The sequence below is a fragment of the Chenopodium album genome, chromosome 22, assembly GCF_948465745.1.
Source record: "Chenopodium album chromosome 22, dcCheAlbu1.1, whole genome shotgun sequence".
Taxonomy (NCBI): Eukaryota; Viridiplantae; Streptophyta; class Magnoliopsida; order Caryophyllales; family Amaranthaceae; genus Chenopodium; species Chenopodium album.
Window position 1 is genome coordinate 41,121,648 of NC_137855.1, and position 16,221 is coordinate 41,137,868.

At 36.8% G+C, this 16,221-nt stretch overlaps 4 protein-coding genes across 5 annotated transcripts; all 4 read left to right on the top strand.

Annotated features, from left to right (window-relative positions):
- Positions 1–1,825: 1,825 nt before the first annotated feature.
- On the top strand, positions 1,826–7,234 carry LOC145605931 (putative galactinol--sucrose galactosyltransferase 1). Of its 2 annotated transcripts, none has more exons than XM_081661995.1 (14): positions 1,826–2,340; positions 2,482–2,717; positions 2,793–2,883; positions 3,039–3,087; positions 3,223–3,314; positions 3,411–3,518; positions 3,643–3,768; positions 3,880–4,302; positions 4,402–4,543; positions 4,626–4,693; positions 4,801–4,935; positions 5,056–5,273; positions 5,390–5,926; positions 7,102–7,234. In XM_081661995.1, exons 1-13 carry the CDS (start codon positions 2,117–2,119, stop codon positions 5,764–5,766), a joined length of 2,289 nt encoding a protein of 762 aa, XP_081518121.1. In that variant the 5' UTR covers positions 1,826–2,116; the 3' UTR covers positions 5,767–5,926; positions 7,102–7,234. The 2 variants fall into 2 exon arrangements, with proteins under 2 accessions (XP_081518121.1, XP_081518120.1); XM_081661994.1 differs by lacking the exon at positions 7,102–7,234 and adding an exon at positions 5,964–6,383.
- Positions 7,235–8,574: 1,340 nt separating this feature from the next.
- On the top strand, positions 8,575–11,066 carry LOC145605932 (putative amino acid permease 7). The gene is made up of 7 exons (XM_081661996.1): positions 8,575–8,738; positions 8,836–9,069; positions 9,235–9,328; positions 9,578–9,792; positions 9,900–10,033; positions 10,115–10,342; positions 10,482–11,066. The coding sequence occupies exons 1-7, from the start codon at positions 8,651–8,653 to the stop codon at positions 10,884–10,886; spliced, it is 1,398 nt and encodes a 465-aa protein (XP_081518122.1). The 5' UTR covers positions 8,575–8,650; the 3' UTR covers positions 10,887–11,066.
- A 557-nt stretch (positions 11,067–11,623) lies between these two features.
- LOC145605933 (putative amino acid permease 7) lies at positions 11,624–14,211 on the top strand. The gene is made up of 6 exons (XM_081661998.1): positions 11,624–11,900; positions 11,999–12,329; positions 12,421–12,635; positions 12,774–12,907; positions 13,010–13,231; positions 13,314–14,211. Exons 1-6 carry the CDS (start codon positions 11,819–11,821, stop codon positions 13,713–13,715), a joined length of 1,386 nt encoding a protein of 461 aa, XP_081518124.1. The 5' UTR covers positions 11,624–11,818; the 3' UTR covers positions 13,716–14,211.
- Positions 14,212–14,982: 771 nt separating this feature from the next.
- Positions 14,983–16,217, top strand: LOC145605939 (transcription factor MYB80-like). Its single transcript, XM_081662007.1, has 3 exons — positions 14,983–15,168; positions 15,293–15,422; positions 15,513–16,217. Exons 1-3 carry the CDS (start codon positions 15,036–15,038, stop codon positions 16,198–16,200), a joined length of 951 nt encoding a protein of 316 aa, XP_081518133.1. The 5' UTR covers positions 14,983–15,035; the 3' UTR covers positions 16,201–16,217.
- The last annotated feature ends 4 nt before the right edge of the window (positions 16,218–16,221 follow it).

Here is a 16,221-nt window from a genome sequence, read left to right on the forward strand (position 1 = left end):
TTATTTTTACTGATTTTCTATTATAATTCTTCTTTAAGAAAACTGAATTTTAATGAACTGAAATTATTTTTACTGAACTGAAATTAATTTTGCTGAACTGAACTTATTTTTACTGAACTGAAATTATTTTTACTTAATATTATTTTTTTAAGGTGAAAAGAACAGGGCCTAAGTAGCTCATTCAGGAGGAGCTATATATAGGCTTATTAATAACTTGTTATCTTTTTCGGGTTGTATTTTGCTTCAAGTAGACGTATATTGTACTTCAAACTTTCTTAAAAATATATATATATATATATATATATATATATATATATATATATATATATATATATATATATATATATATATATATATATATATATATATATATATATATATATATATTGTACTTCAAATAAAGAGGCAAAATTTTTACCAACTCGATCTAGATTGAAGCAACCAAAAATAGATGTTAAAAGGACAAGTGATATAGGTGAGATTTGCTCTCTTACTATTAAGCTAGATTTTAATCACCTAATTAAATAATTTGGGGCAAATATAACATAAGTTATGAAAATTAATTTGGATGAACACAGTTGATAGTGGTGTTGAAAAGGGTAATAACCAAAATGAAGTTGGCATGCTACAATCCACATGCACAAGCTAGAGTAAAGATATAGTTGAAGTAAAAACAATGATTTGACAAATATGGTAGTAGATGTACAATGGTTGATAAAATGATGGGAAATAAAGATAAAATGATCCCTAAGATAATGATATATGATTAGAAAAGACAAAATAGATTGAGAGGTAGGGCCTATTCTCTTACGTTGAAATTCAGTTCAGTTCAGTTCAACTGAGTTCAGTTCAGTTCAGTTCAGCTCAGTTCAGTTCAGTTCAGTTCAGTTCAATTCAGCTCCTAATTTCCTTCTCTTATAAAATATTCATTTCAGTTCAGTTCAGCTGAGTTCAGTTCAGTTCAGTTCAGTTCAGCTGAGTTCAGTCAATGAGAACAGGCCCGTAGATAATTTGTTGGTATTTAACACATGATGTTTTCTTAATTTTATTTTCTAATTTTGAGTTTTTGTCTCTTATTGCATTGTGGTTTAATGGCTTAATTTCTTAAATATTTTGTTAAAATGAAAAATGAGTTTGAATTAAGCTTATTTATAGTTTGGGCTAGGGGTGATAATGAGACTGAGCTATTCGTGAACTATTCGAGCTCGATTCGGTCAAAGCTCGATTCGTGGTGGCTCGACTCGGGTTTGAGCTCGGCTCGAGACCTTAACGAGCCAAGCTGAGTTATGCCAAGTTCGGCTCGAAAGTTCGTGAACAAGCTCGATTATTTTTTTCATATAAAGAAATCATGTATATAAATATAAATATATTTATTAATAGATATTACACAATAATAAGTTAGTGTTTTCATTATTAAAAAAATAAACTTGTTGTAAAATAAAAAAAAATTAATAATAAACAATAAAGAAGACAAGTAAACTAGGGATAAGAATAAATCAAGTTTGTTCGTGAACAGTTCGAGTTCGGCTTGGTCAACGCTTAGTCAAAGCTCGACTCTTAAAGGTTTGAACTCGGTTCGAGTTCGAACAAATATAAATGATCACGAGCCGAGCTGAGCATAGTTCGGGCTCGGCTCGCCCGATTAGCACCCCTAGTTTGGGCCTTTGGGGTAATCAGTAATCAGTAATGTAGTTGTACACTATCTAGCATTATGTTACACTATTTAGCTCCACCGTTTCAAAGTCTGCTGTCTTGGATTTGTGAGTTTGTGACCCAACCTCCTTGAATACTTTGTTTCTAATGCCTTCCTTGAGGATGCCTTGATTTATTTATTTATTTCATATCTTTAATTGTTATTGTACGTTTGGCTGTTGATTTTTCTCTGATTAAAAAAGCTACTACTCGTAGCTATAAAACCAATTCTCCATTAGCACTTTAGCAGTTGTGTACTTTTTCGTTGAATTCCCGCCATACTTAAAAAAAAAAAAAAAAAAAAAAAAAATTCTGAATTGTGGTTTAGTATTATTATAATCATGTATGAAATCCATTGGCAGAAGTGAAGTGAAGTGAAGTATAAAAAGGAGAAAGTGGTCTCGAAAACATTAATCGATAGAAGATGACGATTGGAGCTGGTATGAATGTTACGGCGGATAATAAGCTGGTGGTGTTTGGGAATGAGGTGCTCTCCAATCTTCATCACAACATCTTTTTAACTCATCATCATTCGTCTTCTGCCGGAGATTCTTCTTCTGCCGGAGCTTCTTCTTCTGCCGGAGCTTTCATCGGCGTTTCTTCCAATTGTCCTGGAAGCCGTCATGTCTTCCCCGTCGGCAACCTCCTGTTTGTTTTCTCTTTTTTTTTTTTTTTTACATTATTCTAATTCAATACAATACAAGTTACTACTCTCTATTGATTTGATTCGATTCGATTCAGTTATTGGTTGATTTGTAATGTAATTGGAAATTTAATTGGCACATACAGGGGGTTGCGTTTTATGTGTGTATTCAGATTCAAATTGTGGTGGATGACTCAGAGAGTGGGTACTTGTGGAAGAGACATTCCTTTTGAAACTCAATTCTTGATGGTGAAAGCCAATAACAATTCTGCTCTAAATGCTGCCGCAACCTATGTTGTGTTTTTGCCCATTATTGAACCTAACTTTAGAGCTGTGCTCCAAGGGAACGCCCAAGACTGCCTCGAAATATGCCTTGAAAGTGGTATGTATAATATTACATTACTCACTTCTTTCATATTAACTTTACATATCATCATCATAACACATGTAACTGCAGGGTGTCCTCAAGTTGAACATTTTGATGGGACTCATTTGCTCTATGTGGCTGCTGGTTCTGACCCTTTTGATGTCGTCTCCAACGCTGTCAAGTAAGCTTCACACATCCTTCTCATTAGCTTTCTACTAATTATTTGGGATATTCTACACTTCTGCTTTGCTTTCATGTTCCTATGTTGTTATTTTGATTATTCTGATCATGTATGTTGCTTTGATATGCTTTATTTAAATTTTCATTCTTCTGCAGGAGTGTAGAGAGACATCTTCAGACATTCTGCCACCGCGAAAGAAAAAAGGTATCACAGTATTAATTCACACTGCATACTTTGTGGTTGAGCTTCTACTAAAAAAAGGATTTTCTGATTTAAGTATAGTCTTGTGTGTAAATCTTATAGCTGTCCTAATAACTTCTTTGATGAAAAATGGTTCAGATGCCAGATATACTCAACTGGTTTGGCTGGTGTACTTGGGATGCATTTTACACCAATGTTACCTCACAAGGAGTCAAGGAAGGATTACAAAGGTATTAACTGTTATTTTACACTGCCTATGATATGATTTGCTTGACCGGAATTTTAGATAGGTGAACTGATTGCTTTCATCAATTCTTTATATTTAGTTTTGAAAAGGGTGGAGTTTCTCCAAAGTTTATTATCATTGATGATGGATGGCAATCGGTAGCCATGGATTCTGAAAGTGTTCCATGTGAAGAAGATAATTGTGCCAAGTGAGTGTTCATTCCCTCTTCTATTCTTCTTCTTCTACCTATAGTGTCCTTGCTTGTCATTTGGCCATTTCAAGAGATTTGGTCTGACTGCACTTTGTTGCCTTTTTTTTCTTCTTCTTTGCAGTTTTGCTAATAGGCTAACAAACATCAAAGAGAATCACAAATTCCAGAAGAATGGTAAACACGGATCTAGAGTGGAGGATGGCTTTCGTGACATCATAATTGAAATTAAAGAAGAGCATGCAATTAAGTATGTACAGTTTCTAATTCACATCATACATACTCTATACTCCATATATTTTTTTTAAGAAGCACTTATATATTCAGTTCTAAAATTCATTGGGGTTTTGCTGCTTTATAGGTATGTTTATGTGTGGCATGCAATAACAGGGTACTGGGGAGGTGTTAAACCCGATGTTGCTGATATGGAGCATTACGAATCCAAGTTAGCCTACCCAAAAACTTCTCCAGGTGTTCAATCAAATGAGCATGTGGATTATCCGGATAATTCCTTGGTAACCATGATGAAAAATGGACTTGGGCTTATGAATCCTGAAAAGGTTTTCAGCTTCTATGATGAGCTTCACTCATACCTTGCCTCAGCTGGTATTGATGGGGTGAAGGTTGACGTCCAAAGTGTCCTTGAAACACTTGGTGCTGGGCATGGTGGAAGAGTCAGTCTATCTAGAAAATATCATAGGGCCTTAGAGGCTTCAATTAGCAAGAATTTCCCCGATAATGGAATAATATCTTGCATGAGCCACAACACTGATGGCTTATATAGGTACTCATCGTAGTCTTTAATTTGATCTTCTTGAAGGTCCTTTCCTCTTTTTTCTTCTTCTTTAGGATTCAGTTCTGAATTAATTCATTGGTGTTTCAGTGCCAAGCGGGCTGCAATTATTAGAGCATCTGATGATTTCTGGCCAAGAGATCCAGCATCACATACCATCCACATTGCTTCAGTTGCATACAATACAGTTTTCCTTGGAGAGTTTATGCAGCCAGACTGGGATATGTTTCATGTAAGTTCATGCAGTGTCCCTAGTCTTTCTGTTATCCTCAATTTTGTTGGATTGAACTTGAAATTGCAATTTTCCATGGCAGAGCTTGCACCCTATGGCTGAATACCATGGAGCAGCTCGTGCAGTCGGTGGTTGTGCAATCTATGTTAGGTATGTCATTACATTTTGAATCAATTGAATAACAATCACTCTTTTTTATCAGTCTAGATTTTTTTTCCATATGACTATATTTATGATTTCCTGGTTGATTTATCCAGTGACAAACCTGGACACCATGATTTTGATTTACTGAGGAAGCTTGTACTTCCTGATGGTTCTATATTGAGGGCTAAACTGCCTGGAAGACCCACCAGGGATAGCTTGTTCACTGATCCTACTAGAGACGGTAAAAGGTAATTTGCTGCCACCTTGAGGCAATTTTTTACATATTAAACATATGTGATCCTGTTTTCTTCTCATTGTGCTGTAGTCTGTATTTAATGACTTTTTTCCTGTGATGAAACATGCTCCAGCCTTTTGAAAATATGGAACATGAATGATTACACTGGGGTGATTGGGGCTTTCAACTGCCAAGGAGCTGGTTGGTGTAAGGATGGAAAGAGAAATGTAGTCCATGACGAACAACCTGATGCAGTTACTGATGTCATTCGAGCTCGTGATGTTAGTTACCTTAATAAGATTGTTGATGCTGGATGGAATGGAGATTGTGTTGTATATAGTCATCTTAGAGGTACGTCTTTTATAGAAATCAGTTTCATGGTTTACCTTCAGAGTTGTAGAAGTCAATTAATTGGTGAAATATTGAAGATGGCTTATGCAATTCTACTTCAAATAATTTTATTGCAGGAGAGGTTGTATATCTGCCTGAAAATGCATCACTTCCTATCACATTGAAGGCCAAAGAATATGAAGTTTTTACAGTGGTTCCTGCAAAGCAGTTGTCAAATGGTGTCGTTTTTGCCCCAATTGGGCTGACTAAAATGTTTAACTCTGGAGGTGCAGTTAAGGCCTTACAATATGAGGCAGAAGGAAATGCTGTTATTAGCCTGAAAGTTCGCGGTTGTGGTGCATTTGGGGCATATTCCTCAATCCCACCAAAGAACATCTGCGTAGATGATGAAGACATAGATTTTGATTACGAGAAGGCCTCTGGGTTACTAACCTTAACATTAAGAACTCCTGAAAAAGAATTGTACCTCTGGAATATCAGAATTGAATTGTAAACAAAAATTAAAATAATTGTTGTACTCAGCATTACGTACACGATGGAAGATCTTCATGTTCCACGAAATAAGATTGGATGATGAGATCTCAGCTAAAACTTTGTTGTGGATGCTGCTAGATTGTGCAATGGATGATGAAGTTCTTCAAGGACAGCATCAGGTTAGATTATAATGTCAGGTTCAATAAGTTGCATCAGGTTAGATTATAATGTCAGGTTCAATAAGTTGCAGCATCTGCTAGTTAGGAAATTGGTATGAAACAAACCCTATATGCTCCTAGATCAAAGAAACCAACAAATCATTGTACATCGAATTTGTCTGAGTAGTTATTAAACTGTTATACTAGTAAACCAGTATACCATCTTGTTTGCATCTTAATTCTCTTAAATACACATCTATGTACTGTGAATTGTGATCCTAACAGATATTGTGATTCTCCCTTCACATGATTAAAGGAAAGTATGCTCTCTTTACCTGAGTCCTGAGATAAAGATCTAGTTTGGACTATTCACTAAGGTTAGGTTTGGTCTAATTATTTATGGTCTAATCATGTCTATTTCCCCGTTAAGTAAATCTATTGTATTCTTGTCACTCAAATAGCATTATTTTTAGTGTTTGAAGTTATTGTTAATATAATAAACTATTGTATTGTTATTCATATAAGTTGTCAAAATAAATTCAGCTAAAGTTATTAGAGGCAACATACCATACATGCAGAGAGGATTAAATCAAAAACTCTGTTTAAATCTGGAAAATAAAAGACAAGGGAGCATGCATAAAGTTATAAAAATAAGGGATGCATTAGATGTCACGTTATACAGGGTTAAATGACACGGAGGCCTGCGAGGCATTCAGCTATGCATGTTTGTATATACCACTTGTCACTTACAAAGGCCTATTATATTCATAATATCATAAAATAAACAAATATTCAAGGGTTGCTGCATTAGTTTTTAGCTGAAACTTACATGCATCAAGCCACCAACTCACAAGTATATGCTAACTTGGTAGTATTTAGTTAGTTGTGAGAGTTTGTTTGTTACAAGAAAGAAAGCAAAAGTAAAATGGAAATGGAAAGTGATGAACAAAGGATGGTACCAATTAGTAGTAGCAGTACTAGTAATAGTTATGGTGAAGACAAGACAGCATATGGGTGGTTAAGAAGAGTGGTTGGTGCGACGGCAGCAGCAGTGGTGGTAGGAGGTCCACTGTTGGTGGTAATGGGGATAACAATGGCAGTAACACTGAGTCTGACAGTTATTGGCTTCCCAATCATGGTTATATGTAGTCCTCTTTTGATAATACCAACTTTCATTTTGGTCACTTGTATTGCAGGCTTTTCTCTTGCAGCTGTCATGGCTTTGGCTGGTATTTCTACCTTAAATTGGGTGTTTCGCTCCATCCGCCATCGCCTTTACATACATGGTCACCACCAGTACGGTGCTGGGAAAGCAGAAGATAATATGATGACAAAGGAGGAAGACGGGGGCGTGTACGCAGCTGCAGCTGCAGAGTATCTGCAGCAAAAACAGCAGAGGGACGACGAGGAGGAGGAGGAGGAAGAGGAGGAAACAGTTGGCAACAAGGATGGATATAAAGAAAGTGAAGAAGGTATTTTGGAGAAACCGAAAGAGGATGTGACCCCTGACGATGCAACTCCTTCTACGGCTGCTACTGCTACTGATGCTGATACTACAGAAAAGAAACAACAAGCGCAGAAGGTTAAGAAGACGAAAACCCCTAAAAAGAAGTAAGAGGAATCAAAGGGATACATGTCAGTTACTTACAGTTTGGTAATTTGGTTAATTGGAATATGATCGAGTTTTTGTTTTCTTGAATTGGATTATGAGTTTTTGTTTTCAAATGTTTTTTCACCTTAATTGACAATCGTCATTTATGTTTTACTTTGATCTTTTGATAATGCAAGTAAATAACTGGTTGATTTTTTTGTGAAAATTTGAAAGAAAATATAATAAGCGCCTCTTATTGTGTTTGTGTAGGACAATTCATATTCTACTCCACCGATGATTGTCCTAATTTTGTTTAGGTGAATAAATTAGCTAATTTTGTAGTGTATTTTGATGCTTCCCTAATATTATGCGGAAAGTCCAAGATAACAATTCATATACGTGCATTCCAATTCCAATTCCAACGATTAGCAAAATGCCAATCACAAATAATAATAATGATACAAGACAAATTGTTTACTGTATCAGACTTCAATTCCTCCTTTTTGTTTTAATTTCAGTCTATACACCAAGTATTTAAATACAAGGTAGTTAATAATGTTCCCTTTTACCATGAGAAGAATAATTTTCGCATTGCTAGTTTATCCACACGTGCTAATCTTGGGTTTTAACCATCAGTTGAGTTAGCTCTGCAGCTGACAACCCATTTCAATTCATACTTATGCTGAATTTTCAACACCTCATAGTAAACATACGTAATTATATTTATACTCTGTTATATTTGCTTTAATCGGGAAAATTTCCTGTTTCTCATATTGACGCTAAGAAGGAACACACAGTAAAAATTTGAGGCCAACAAGGCAGACAGCAGTAAAAGAGACGAAGAGCAGTAAAAGTTTAGTGATACGTAGTAAAAGTATATGCAATGGCATGTTGATTTCTGAGGGATGAGATAAGAGTGAGAGTAGCACGTTGTACGCAGATAGGACCATTAATTGTTACGAGTACATGCTCAAATATGGACAGTGCAGTGGGATCGGAGATTGAGACTTATCACCAACCAAGTTGTAAGCCCATACTAGTTGTATGATTATTAATAATAATGGCCTCTTGTATACTGATACACATCTTAGTTTCACATCCGAGTGCAGAATGCTGAGTAACTACAACTTTTTTACCAAAATTATATTCATCAGATGGCAAAACACACTTCTCTAGAGATATCTTCCACTCCCACCTTCACCTCCTCTTATGATTGTGATGATGATGCTCGAAAGAGAGCCGGTAATAATCTTACAATCCAATCCCACTCTTATTTATATGCTTAATATTTCAACTGGCCGGCCTCATTACTGTCTTTTAAGTCTTCAATTATCCTCAGGAACTCTGTGGACGACCATTGCTCATATAATTACGGCTGTTATCGGATCCGGTGTTCTTTCCTTGGCATGGAGTACCTCCCAGCTAGGATGGGTTGTTGGCCCGCTTTCTTTGCTCTGCTTTGCATTCGTTACTTACGTATCTGCATCACTCCTATCTGATTGTTACAGGTCTCCCAACCCTGTAACTGGTGTCCGCAACTCATCCTACATGGGTGCTGTTTCAACCATACTTGGTATCCAAATATATACCCTACCTCATCCAAACCTTTTTTTCCAAAAAAAAAAGTGCTAGTTGTTTCCATTTTATTATACCAACTGTATACTGAACTACTAATGCAATGAAACTTTTATTAATCTGCAAGCTAAATGCATTGATTGTCTTTTAAGTGACTGTACAGGAAGGAAACAACTATGGTTCTGTGGTTTTCTACAATATCTAAGCTTGTATGGTGCCGCTGTTGCGTATGTAATCACTACTTCTATCAGCATCAGGTATACAAATAATCAGGGGCACAACACTCCTTACTTTCCAAATTTTAGCTGAGCTAACATCTAATTTGGTTTTCCTCTTGGATCAGTTTCCTTGGGATAGAGCTATGAATCATTGAAAAAGGATGTTTTATATTTTTTATAGCTTAATTGTTAGTTCATTGGTACAGAATTGTCCTTTTTTTTAACTTTATTTTATTTATATTACACTCTTGAGTCTCTGATCCACTTGAATTAATTTCAATGATACAGAGCTATTCAAAAATCAAACTGCTACCATAAAGAAGGGCACCAAGCATCTTGTTCTTATGGAGATGGCATTTACATGCTACTGTTTGGATGTGCTCAGATCATAATGTCTCAGATACCTGATTTCCACAACATGAAATGGCTTTCTATCTTGGCTGCCGTCATGTCATTTGCCTACTCAACCATTGGATTGGCCCTCGGCTTTGCTACTGTGATTGGTAATCAATCCCATATATTTCGTTGATCTTTTATTTCTACATGTGGCTGGCTTTCCTACTCACAGACGTTGCTAAATTTCTCTCATATTACTTCATGGAAAGTGCAGGAAATAGAGCAATTAAGGGAAGTATTAGTGGAGTTCCAGCAAGTTCTACTCTTAAGAAATTGAGCTTGTCATTCCAAGCAATTGGAGACATTGCTTTTGCCTACCCCTATGCCATCATTGTTCTAGAAATTCAGGTACCTGATTAGTGTCTACAAATGAAGATATATATGTTTATTGGTAATTAATGAGATGTGTACTGTGGGTTGGAAGTGTAGGACACGTTGAAGTCCCCTCCACCGGAAAATCAAACAATGAAGAAGGCCTCAATGGCAGCTGTCTTGATCACCACCTTCTTCTACCTCTCTTGTGGATGCTTTGGTTATGCAGCCTTCGGGAATGATACACCTGGAAATATTTTGACAGGGTTTGGATTCTATGAACCTTATTGGCTCATTGACTTTGCCAATGCCTGTATAGTTGTTCATCTTGTCGGAGGATATCAGGTACGTAATTAGTACTTTTTATTGAAATTCTGTATATCAGCTATACATTTGACATAACACTACATGTGATAGAATTATGGCAATGATCAAGAACTCTAAAGAGGGATTTAGCTCATCAGCTGTCTGTGGTATGTTGTAGGTTTATAGTCAACCAGTATTTGCATTTGTGGAAAGAGGACTTGCTAAAAAGTTTCCCAATAGCGGGTTTGTAAATGATTTCCATTCAGTGAAGCTGCCGCTGTTGGGCACTGATGTTCAAGTGAGCCTACTCAGACTGTGTTTCAGAACGGCTTATGTTGCATCGACAACAGGGATAGCAATGATATTCCCGTTCTTCAACCAGGTTTTGGGGTTGCTTGGGGCCATAGGTTTTTGGCCTTTAGCCATATATTTCCCAGTAGAAATGTACATTGTCCAGAAAAAGATGAATGTTTGGACAACAAAGGGTATCTTACTCCGAACATTTAGTGTTATTTGCTTACTGGTTAGTGTAGTTGCATTAGTTGGATCAGTGGAAGGGCTTGTGAGTGCCAAATTAGAATGAATACGACGGTTCATATATAATGTAAACACTATTAGATAATATTTGTAACAATGAGAACTAACTCAACTAATTGTTGGAGTAACACAAAAAAAAAAAGATTGTTGTTCATCTTAGATTATCACAGGGATGTACTTGTTTATCTTTTCCCTTATTTATCATTGTGATAACTTTGAGTGTGTATACTTGGTGGTATCATTTAGTAGTATTTATCATGGGGAAAAAATTATACTCCGTACTATTTATGTATCATTAATGGTATAGATCACAACTTGTATTTGTATATTAAATAGTCTTTGATTTACGTGTTTCATTTTTGTTGCGAATTGTAAAAGACAAAACCTTTACGGAATATAAAATTAAAAAAAATATGAAATACAGCGTAGTACTATGTACTCCCTCCGTCCCTAAATTACATTCCTCTTTCTAGCATTTATTCCTCACATAATAGAGAGAAAGAGGAATGTAATTTAGGGACGGAGGGAGTACTGTATAAAGACAACAGAGAGTATTGTTGAAGTGTGTATGGTGGAAGAAAGGTTGAGATTATAAACGACAGACAATTGTGCTCTAATGGATGGGCTGAAATCATAATAGAAAGCAATGGACAAGTAATATATCCCAAAAAAATGACTTGCCTCTACAAGTGTCGTTAGTACTTTACTAGAATAAATAATCGCTAACGTAACTCATTGAAACAAAAATAATACACGTAACTAAAATATAATCCCTATCATTGGATAGTGACAGTGATACAAGTTTATTGAGTTGTTGTGTTTCCTGCTTTCACTAGAATTCTCCGAAAAATACTATATTTTGTTTCAAATTTTCATCACTCTAAAACACGAGTAATATACTTTTTTAGCAATTGATCCAAAAGGCCTAAGAAAGCAATTCCAATCATTTACATTCTATTCTCAACAAAATCTGATCGAATGGGAGAAGACGGAGATAGTAAAAACAACCCTTTATTACTCCAACAATCATCGGAAACACGACATCCCCACAAGAGGACTGGTAATTATTTTATCAATTTTTATCATCTTTGAAGAATTTGCATATACATCAATACATCATCAAGTATTCATCTTGCAAATAAAAAATAAAAATTGCAGGGACATTATGGTCTGCAGTAGCACACATAATAACAGGAGTGATCGGGTCAGGAGTACTATCTTTGGCATGGAGTATGAGTCAGTTGGGTTGGATAGCAGGTCCCATTGCAATGCTCGTCTTCGCTTTCATTACACTCCTTTCTGCATTTCTCCTATGTAACTGTTACAGGTATCCTGACCCTGAACACGGGCCCGTCCGAAATCCGTCTTACCTTGAAGCTGTTTACTCTAATTTGGGAGAAACCAGGGCTTGGCTATGCGGTTTCTTTGTTCATATTAACTTATATGGGATTGGAATTGCTTATACTATCACTTCTGCTATCAGCATCAGGTACTAACTACTAATTAAGCTTCTTTACCTGTTACCATTAACATACTGTGTCAGCTTTTCTGTTTCTCAACTATCATATCTTAATTGGCAGAGCAATACAGGAATCAAACTGTTATCACAAGCATGGCCATCAGGCACCCTGCAATTTTGGGGATGCCCATTACATGTTAATCTTTGGCTTTGTACAGATTTTTATGTCACAGATACCAAATATGCATGACATTAAATGGCTTTCACTAGTTGCTGCTATCATGTCTTTCACCTATTCCCTCATTGTACTCGGACTTGGAATCGCTCATGTTATTGGTACGTATATTATCAGACTACCACACAACGTTGTACATGCTACTTTTCCTGAAATACTATGAAGAATTCTTCGTACTTTAGTAATGTGCAAGTATCATTTTTTTTTTTTTTTTTTTTTTGAACTGTTAATTGCTCCAGAAAATGGTGTGATTAAGGGGGGCATAGAAGGAATACCCACCGCAACTGTCATGGAAAAAGTATGGCTGGTTGCACAAGGAGTAGGTGATATAGCATTTGCCTACCCATACTCCTTGATCCTTATTGAGATTCAGGTGTGTTACTTTTTTCCTGAAATCTGTTTCATATGTGAGGTATAAGTATAATACAAGGCTTGAACAAAAGTTTAACTCTTTTGGATCTGATTTGAACTGAAGGATACTCTGAAATCTCCCCCATCAGAAAATGAGACCATGAAGAAGGCTTCCACAGTATCTGTTGCATTGACCACCTTCTTTTATCTCCTTTGTGGAGGATTTGGTTATGCTGCTTTCGGAGTTGATACTCCCGGGAATCTTATGACAGGATTCTATGAGCCATACTGGCTGATTGACATTGCTAATGCTTGCATTGTTCTTCACCTTGTTGGAGGATATCAGGTATATTACAATCCAAGTTATTAAATTACCTACTTAAATCTATCAGATATTGATCATACAATTGCATTATCTGCCTCTGTAGGTATTCAGCCAACCACTCTTTGCAGCTGTTGATAGATGGTTTTCTCAGAAGTTTCCTGACAATGAATTTGTCCACCATTCACACACATTGAAGCTTCCACTGTTGCCATCTCTAAGAGTGAACCTTTACAGGCTGTGTATTCGAACAGCTTATGTTGCATCCACTACCGTCTTAGCTATAGCATTCCCTTATTTCAACCAAGTCTTGGGGATCCTTGGAGCTCTCATCTTTTGGCCTCTGTCAATATATTTCCCTGTCGAGATGTACTTGAAGCAGAGAAATATTGAAGCATGGACAGGATGGTGGATTGCACTAAGAACTTTCTCATATGTTTGCTTAGTGGTTACAATATTTGCTCTATCGGGATCGATTGGTGGTCTTGTAAATGCAAAATTAAGTTAAAGAGTTACCTTAGTAGTGATCAGTGAAAGGAAACACTGGAAGATTTGCTTTAATTCTTACAGGTAGTGAATTGAATTAGGTAAAATAAGCTCTGTTTAATTTCAAGGAAAGAGTTTTACAGGAAAACTCATATCCAAACTTTTCTCTGTTTGGATTGTACCGGATGAAAAAAAGGAAAACTCAGGCAGAAATATTTAATTTCCTCCAAATTAGAAAGGATGCTGCATTTTCTGTCAAAAAAGATAGCAGAGGAAGACAGAGTTGTTGATATGCCTGGCGGTAGTCCAGACTCCAGAGTTTTCCATACCAAACAAAGGATAATCAATTTTCAATCGCATTTTCTTTAGGAAAAATAACTTTTAGATTAAAGTGTATTCTGTCTAAACAAACGGAGGCTTAGTTTTTAAGTAAGAATGTAATGAGCATTTGTTATGCAAAAAGTAGAGGACTGCTATTCGCTTCATACCATGCAACACTTGTACTCCTAAGCAACAAGTAGTAGGGCATTCAGTTTGCCTAATGGAACCTAGTTATACATATACATGGCATATCCCAACTATTTTTTTTTTATGTTCATGTTTATGGGACAGTAAGTATTTTAGAAGTAATCTCATATACGCATAAAAGTCGCAGCAATATAATCGTAGCAAACAAATAAAGTATTACAGTAATCTGAAGAAGGCAGGAAATAGTATTATGTAATGATTGGCAGCCCAAGATTACCCGCCAAGTATATAGGGAGAAAGGTGACGCCGCACGTGTGGATGAGGAAAGAAGAGAAAGAGGGAGAGAGTATGAATATGATGGGAAATCTTGAGGCAACTAACACACTCGTGCAAGAATGAATCCCAGAAAAGCATAAATCCCAGAATCAGAAGAGAGAGAGAGAAAGAGAAAGAGAAAGAAAGAAGGGTGTTGTGTTGTGTGATGTGTGTGTTGACCAGGTGTCTTGTGGGTGAGCTACCAGCCTCTCCTCTCACACACTCTCAATGGCGTTGAATTCTTTAATCAACTCATGCACCTTTCCTGCCTCTTTCATTTTTCTCATTACTCTCTCTTCTCCTACACCCTATATAGTACTATTTCTTAATTACCTTTTTCTTATTAACATTATACACTTCTTAATCTTTTTTCTCTTTTTCGCTATTATACCAATTCTTCTACTCTTTTTCCTTTTTTCGATTTCCTTAATCCTTTTTTCGATTTCCTTAATTCTTATTACTCACTGCTATTATCACTAATTCAGCTCCCAAACCAGCTACCCCACCAAGCTTCCCCTGTTTCTTCAGTATAACCCACCCATTATTCAACAGATCAACCATGGGCAGAATTCCTTGCTGCGAGAAAGAAAACGTAAAACGAGGCCAATGGACTCCTGAAGAAGACAACAAACTCTCTTCCTACATCGCCCAACATGGCACCCGTAATTGGCGTCTTATTCCTAAGAATGCTGGTTAGATTCTCTATCTTTCCTCTTTTTTTTTTTAACTCACAAACCAAACCCTGGATAGCACTTGCAATCATTGTTACCGACTTATTGTGTTCTCATTAAACATTGCCAATCCATACATGCATAGGTCTCCAACGGTGCGGAAAGAGTTGTAGGCTAAGATGGACAAACTACCTAAGACCTGACCTTAAGCATGGCCAGTTCTCCCAAGCAGAAGAAGAAACCATAATGAAGCTTCATGCTGTTGTGGGCAACAGGTACCAACACAAACCACATCCTAAAGGTCCTTTTTTCCCACACTACTGCAATAATCTCTGATGCATAACCTAGGAATTTTTATTTTTCAGATGGTCACTCATTGCTGCTCAACTTCCTGGTCGCACTGATAATGATGTCAAGAACCATTGGAACACCAAGCTAAAGAAGAAGTTAACAGGCATGGGAATTGATCCAGTTACGCACAAGTCTTTCTCTCACCTAATGGCTGAGATTGCAACCACACTAGGACCCCCACAGGTTGCCAATCTAACTGAGGCAGCCCTTGGGTGTTTCAAGGATGAAATGCTCCATCTCCTCACCAAGAAGCGAATTGACTTCCAGCTGCAACCTACCAGTTCACAAGGAGATATGAATGCCACATATGGTATGAGTACTAAGCCAGACGCCAAGGAAGATACCGTAGAGAAGATCAAACTTGGATTATCAAGGGCAATACAGCAGCCAGACATGATAATCTCAAACAAGCCTTGGGAAACAACTGTAGGAGCAACACAAACTCACGTCAATGGAGGCTGTAATGCATTTACCGCTTTTCAGTATGGTCAATCTGCTTTTGTTGCTGAAGAAGATGGATCACCATGGAACCAAAGCATGTGTTCCACAGCAGGAGACCAACTAGGGCACTTGAAACTCGAAGATGAAAATGGAGAAGAGTCTGAAGGTGGAAAGGAGATTAGAAATGGATCCAGCATATTTAGTACCGACAGTATCTTGTGGGATTTACCATCCGATGACCTAATGAACCCCATGGTCTAGACTTTCCTAAATAGTAAAGGG